General features: G+C 40.7%; 1 protein-coding gene across 1 annotated transcript; it reads left to right on the top strand.

Annotated features, from left to right (window-relative positions):
• Positions 1 to 493: 493 nt before the first annotated feature.
• LOC115676100 (serine carboxypeptidase-like 20) lies at positions 494 to 5,843 on the top strand. Its single transcript, XM_056321339.1, has 14 exons — positions 494 to 748; positions 933 to 1,078; positions 1,524 to 1,600; positions 1,751 to 1,873; positions 2,014 to 2,116; positions 2,410 to 2,447; positions 2,580 to 2,681; positions 2,993 to 3,073; positions 3,173 to 3,415; positions 3,848 to 3,913; positions 4,000 to 4,121; positions 5,214 to 5,327; positions 5,436 to 5,481; positions 5,585 to 5,843. The coding sequence occupies exons 1-14, from the start codon at positions 606 to 608 to the stop codon at positions 5,666 to 5,668; spliced, it is 1,488 nt and encodes a 495-aa protein (XP_056177314.1). The 5' UTR covers positions 494 to 605; the 3' UTR covers positions 5,669 to 5,843.
• The last annotated feature ends 340 nt before the right edge of the window (positions 5,844 to 6,183 follow it).

Genomic DNA, 6,183 nt, shown 5'->3' with positions numbered 1-6,183 from the left:
AGCAAGAAGCTGTGTCTCGGAGCAATACCATTGTCCCAAACAAACGAGCTTCAATTAACATTGTGCCCCCTGTTCCGTAAAAGTTCCCATGCCGAAGAGATAGAGAAATTACCGGAGGGGTGTCCTTGCCAAATTAGTCGATCCCTTCGATCCGAGTCAATAGCAGGCCAGCTTTCCGTCCAGGAGTTGAAGGTTTCCGTTACAAAAGACACTTGCCAGCCGGATGCATTAAAATCTTGCACTGTCGCCTTTTTGGGAATGCCCGAAGAGTATATGTCTCTGTCTGTAAAAAAATTAATAAGGTGGCCTTTAGGGTGCCAGTAGTCAAACCAAAAAAATTAATAACGGGGCCTTTAGGGTGCAGTTGTCAGTTTTTAATGGCAATACCATAAACTCTACGGCTTTTATCTTGTCCTCCCCATCATTCCTTACAAGCAACGACCCTCCAGGGAAAGTTGAGCACACACCCGTATGTGGCGTCTCTTTCCTTTACTCGGAATTTATCTATATAAACGGCCTTTGTTCATATAAATCAATCACTATTCCTGTTTGGCGTGATATCGAAGATCGTTCCATCACAGAGACTGGGGGGACAGGACATTCCCATGGCAAAGAGTGGTCTTGTCTTGTACATTGCGCTGGTTCTCTTGTGTTCTTGTTTTGCGTGGACTCAGTGTGCTCCTGGAAGCGCTTTGGTCACTCACCTTCCTGGATTCAATGGCTCTTTCCCTTCCAAACACTATTCTGGGTACGCCTCTTTGTTCTCATTAACACTCGAAGGTCACTGCTTTGCCTCATTTATTAAAGCCTGGTGTCTTTGACTATTGATATCAAGTTAGTCGATAAAATCTGTAGTCACTGGTTCTGGTGTTTGGTACTCTTGTATTTGGTATACTCAAAATAGTTGTCTTATATTCGGGTTTTGGACGAAGGTATGTGACAATTGATCCGCACCATGGGAAGCGCTTATTCTACTATTTGGTGACATCGGAAAGGGACCCTTCGAAGGATCCGGTGGTCCTGTGGCTAAATGGAGGACCAGGATGTTCGAGCTTTGATGGTTTCGTGTATGAGCATGGTATAGTCATTTTGTTACCCACACTCATGTTGACTCGTTTTATTAACTTTTCATATCGTTTGTAGTAGAATCATTCGACTGCCCAGGGATTCTAGACCATGAACTTCACTGGAATTTGGTTATTGTTTTGATAAGTTCATAGGTGGATGATGGATAAAAGTTGTCTTAACTGGCGGGAGAGACGTTCATCTGATTACCCCAACTCTCTTCACTTTTTTACTTGTCTTTTGCACATCTCGCCATAATATGCAGTTTCAGTTCTGTGTTCACTACATAGCGCAACACGCAAGCTTTATATTTATCGTACTGAAGGTCTCTGGAGCGACATCTTGGTTTAAAGATTCCTTAAAATTGTAGTTGTATGAAGTTGTCATCTTAAACAAACTTTTAGAATGTAAGACTTCATTTTGTTAAGACTTGAACTTGACCACACTACGTTCCGCAGGACCTTTCAATTTTGAAGCCGTAAAGACGCAGAAAGGCCTACCGCGACTGCATTGGAATCCCTACAGCTGGTCCAAGGTTGAAACCTAATCATAGATTGGTTAAAAGGGTTTTTGACAATACAGAAAAAAGATCTGAAGCAGCTGAACATAAGATGATATGCCTCTCGTCAACTATCAATGACATGTTTTAACTAAGATTGCTTCCTCTGATTTCTCGTCATCATAGGTCTCCAACATTATTTACTTGGATGCTCCTGCCGGTGTTGGATTATCATATTCCAAAAATTTGAGTGACTACCTAACTGACGACTTAAAGACTGCTCGCGATTCTCATACATTTCTCCTCAAGGTACACCAACTAAAGTTGATCATGCGTATCGTATTGACTCTCTCTCTCTCTCTCTCTCTCTCTCTCTCTCTCTCTCTCTCTCTCTCTCTCTCTCTCTCTCTCATCAGTTTGTCTTGACAACATGTTGCAATGTGAGACAGTGGTTTGAGCTCTACCCAGAGTTCCTTCCCAACCCATTCTTCATAGCTGGAGAGTCATTTGCAGGGATATATGTGCCAATTCTTGCGTTTGAAGTAGCAAATGGTATGCATGCTTGCAATTTTTAGGACCTGATTTAGGATCAAAATCTAGGGATAAGAACGCTACAAGTTCCATAACTTTCGTATGGCGCTCATTTGAATACCATAACTTTTTTTAAAAAGATGCTCAAAATCGTTTTAAAAAATTATGATACTTAAGTGATCGATTGAAAAGTTATATGACAGCTAAGTGATCAAATAAAAAGTACTCAAGCGAGCACTCAAATGAGCGCTGTACAAAAATTATGGCACTTGTAATATCCTTTTCCCAAAAATCTAATTGCAAATATTTGGCAGGTATTGATGCCGGAGTGAAGCCCGTTCTCAATCTTAAGGTACATTCTCTAGGAAATCAGATTGTCAGATTTGATCAAATGCTTCTAATATAATTGAGTGCTTTTTTTGCACAAATAATATAATTGAGTTTTTGTTTTTTGTTCAGAAATATAATATAATTGAGTTGACAGGGTTATATTATTGGTAATGGAGTCACTGATGAGAAATTTGACGGCAACGCTCTCGTTCCCTTTACGCATGGGATGGGCCTGATCTCAGATGACCTGTTTGAGGTAGAGTAGAAACTCTTTTTGCTGCTGCTTTAGGCATAAACATCGAGCCTTTTCTTGTGAAGCTTTTGGTTGATAGTCCTTCTAGTGCCTCAGTATTTGCTTACTCAATCTTCTTCCTAGTGCTTGTGCTGTTGTTTCCTTGTTCACATGATTGTCGGTTTGGAGAGCTAAAGGCTAATCTTGTCCCTTGGTGACCACTGACCGACCAATCTTCTTCCTACTGCTCTAATTGGGAGGAACAAGAACTGCCTAATGCATCTGTAATGTGATCAAATTAATCGAGCAGCAAAACTGATATTGCTATTGTGCAGGAGGTTAACAGGGAATGCAAAGGGAATTACTATAACTCGTTCAGTTCAACTTGTCACAGCAAACTCTCAAAAGTTGACCAGGTGCGTGTGACAACTGTCCCTTTATCACATACTAACGAGGACACTGGTTGATTGTGATTAAATTTCTCCTAACACTCAAAAGATTTTTTTTGTTCCCAGGCTATTATTGGTTTAAACATATATGACATCCTTGAACCATGCTACTATGGACCATCAACATGGACGGTTAAAGCTGGTAAAGATAGGTTACCTACTAGCTTTAGGCAATTGGGAGAGACTGAGCGGCCTCTTCCCGTGAGAAAGAGAATGTTTGGCCATGCCTGGCCTCTTAGAGCTCCTGTGAGGGATGGACGTGTTCCAACATGGCCGGAGCTTCTCAATAGCAAATCTGTTCCATGTTTTGTAAGTCCCCCCACACTGCATCTCTTTATCGTTGACACTTTTGTCCACTTTCATGAACCGTAAGTTTGCCTTGCTAAACGCCCTTACTTAGAAACTATTTCTGCATAAAACTCTATTGCCTCGTGTCATTTTTGTTATCTTATTGCAACTGCTTTCATTACATGATCTACGTCCATGCACATTGTTTGTGTTATATTGTTCATCTATATGCTGTACTATTTCTGTATTTTAACATGCTTGTTCTTCTTTAGTTCTTTCGGTAATTTGTCCCTTCAGGTACAGTTGATTATTGTTCCATTAATCGGTTTATGTGGCACCCTCATCTAGGGGTTCTCGTGATCTTTTTGTTTCCTCCCTACCTTCTTCCCCGTATCTATATCTTATTTCACTCGATAACCAGTTAAGAATTCTTAACTACATATGCATTTCCAGAATGATGAAGTTGCGACCGCGTGGCTGAATGATAAAGAAGTCAGGAAAGCAATACATGCGGAAGCGGTGTGGTTTTGCAAATATCAATAATTACTTGCAACTTTTCTTTTCTTTTGCATTTATTTCTTATATGATCCTTGAACTACGAACAGCAAAGTGTGACGGGCGATTGGGAGTTATGCACAGGCAGAGTCTTGTATTATCATGATGCTGGAAGCATGATTAAATACCACAAAAACCTCACTGCTAGGGGGTATCGAGCACTCATATACAGGTAGAAAGCCAACTTAATGCAATTTCGTATCGGTGCTTTATTAGCTTATTAAAAGATGCATACCTAAAAGCTTCTGTATTAGATTGGTCGTCTTGCGGACAGTTGTCCTATCTATTACTGTCAGATAGTGGAAATATGATCTGAAACATATTGAGGCAAGAGAGACATAAATTACTCTGGCAAGATGACTAAATCCCTCCCTATCAGCTCGAGAGATTTATCACGTTTAGTTTAACAACCTGCCCCAAATCCACCCAGGGTCAAGCCTTAGGTAGAAGTATTTGCATTATTTGACAACCTCTCTCCAACTTTCAAGTTGTCGCTCCTCCTCCTTGTACTTGTAAAATGCTTTTCTACACCCAAGTAGATTGCCGATGTAGAAAGATTTCCTGGCAAAGCAAATATTCAAAATTCAGCAATCTTCAGGACCTGCCGCTACATTCTTGTGCCTGTGTTTGATGGAAAGATGGACATACTGTTGAATGGAGTATAAGAAAGCTAGGTCCTGAAGATGTAAATGCTAGGTCTAAGCCAAAGCAAATATTCAAAATTCAGACACACTGATAGCAAGGCTTAATAGGAAAAGTCTCAACATCAAGTTCAAACGTTCTAGGTAAATTCGTTTGCTGGTGACAGTGATTCAAAGGAAAGTAAAGAGCAATTCTACTAAATTAAATGCCTTTCCTGCGGTGAAATTAATCCGCGTGAAATGCACTGACAACACCTATTCAGGAGATTATCAGTGTCGGTAGTGTACATTGAATTTTGGATATATTTGAAGAAAATTACGATAGTTCTGTAACTTCCATGTGGAGGCTTTTTGTGAAGTTGTAGGATTGCAGAGATACTAAGTACATATGGGAGTAACAAGAAAACAGCTCTAAATTGCTTTTGGACTAATTTCTTTATACATGTGGGTCTGTCCCCTATTCCTGGTCCTGTTTCCTCCTCTACCCCATGGAGATATTATGACATGTAGCTGCGGATGTATCAGTGAACTTTTGGTCAATCTGAAGTCGTTGATCCCACTAAGTGATGAAGTTTCTCGTCTTCAGCTACTAATGGGATTTGCAACTGTTTTGCTTGTGGCAGTGGTGATCATGATATGTGCGTTCCCTACACTGGTAGCCAAGCTTGGACAAGGTCTATGGGTTATAAAATCGTGGATGAGTGGCGGTCTTGGATATTCAATGAACAAGTTGCCGGGTATTTTAGCATGACCCTACACAGTCTGAAGAATTTACTTCCTTCTTAAAATATTGAGCCATTATTGTGAACTCAGGGTTGTGATTTTTGTACTTAATTTGACTGCAGGTACCTTCAAGGATATGAAAACAACCTCACCTTCTTAACCATCAAGGTCTGCAAGAAATGTGCTTTGCATATGCGTTTTCCTGCGGTATGTTAATAAGCAGTAACGATATTTGACTTACCAGTATTTTTTCCGGTTTTCATTGGTGCAGGGAGCTGGACACACGGTCCCGGAATACAAACCTCGAGAGGCATTGCATTTCTACAGCCGTTTTCTAAGAGGAAAGCGGATATGATAGAGGAAAAGCTTGCTTCCCGATGCCCGTAATTGCAGAATGGAGAGTGGAGGGAGGGAGAGATTCGGAGAAATACTTTCTTTCATCTTGCGCTTTTCTCCTTTTGCTCGATATGAAATTCGAGGACTTTGATAATTTGACGAACATAAAGATGTCACTAGAGCATAAATGGTTGTACAGAGGCACAACTGCTTTTATAATGCTCGACTGTTGTTCCTGTGAAGCACACTGATCTTCGAATCACGAAAGTATTGACTGGACCTGCAACAAAACCGGTCTCGAATAGATTGATGCGCGCCACTCCGCTTGCATTGTTTTTGGCAGTACATTTGGTGAGCTCAATGTGAAGAAGATTCGCACAACGTGATGTTCAAAATGGAGGGAAACAGTAAAATTTACAACTTTAGAGTGGATACTTGATGCAGTCACTAAGCATCCATCTCACTGCTTGGCGCATGAGCTGGAGTTCCCGGGAAAGTAACTACCGATATAACTGCACATGAGATCTTGGTAAA

The sequence above is a fragment of the Syzygium oleosum genome, unplaced genomic scaffold (genome assembly GCF_021117445.2).
Source record: "Syzygium oleosum isolate NSW1041296 unplaced genomic scaffold, Sole_v2.1 Sole_v2.01, whole genome shotgun sequence".
Taxonomy (NCBI): Eukaryota; Viridiplantae; Streptophyta; class Magnoliopsida; order Myrtales; family Myrtaceae; genus Syzygium; species Syzygium oleosum.
Note: the sequence above shows the minus strand (reverse complement) of the source record. Positions and strands in the feature narration are given on the sequence as shown.

Coding starts and splice junctions, on each gene's coding strand:
- LOC115676100 (XM_056321339.1), top strand. CDS start 606: ATGGCAAAGAGTGGTCTTGTCTTGTACATTGCGCTGGTTCTCTTGTGT. Junction 3,074..3,172: donor AACTCTCAAAAGTTGACCAG/GTGCGTGTGACA, acceptor TTTTGTTCCCAG/GCTATTATTGGTTTAAACAT. Junction 3,416..3,847: donor GCAAATCTGTTCCATGTTTT/GTAAGTCCCCCC, acceptor ATGCATTTCCAG/AATGATGAAGTTGCGACCGC.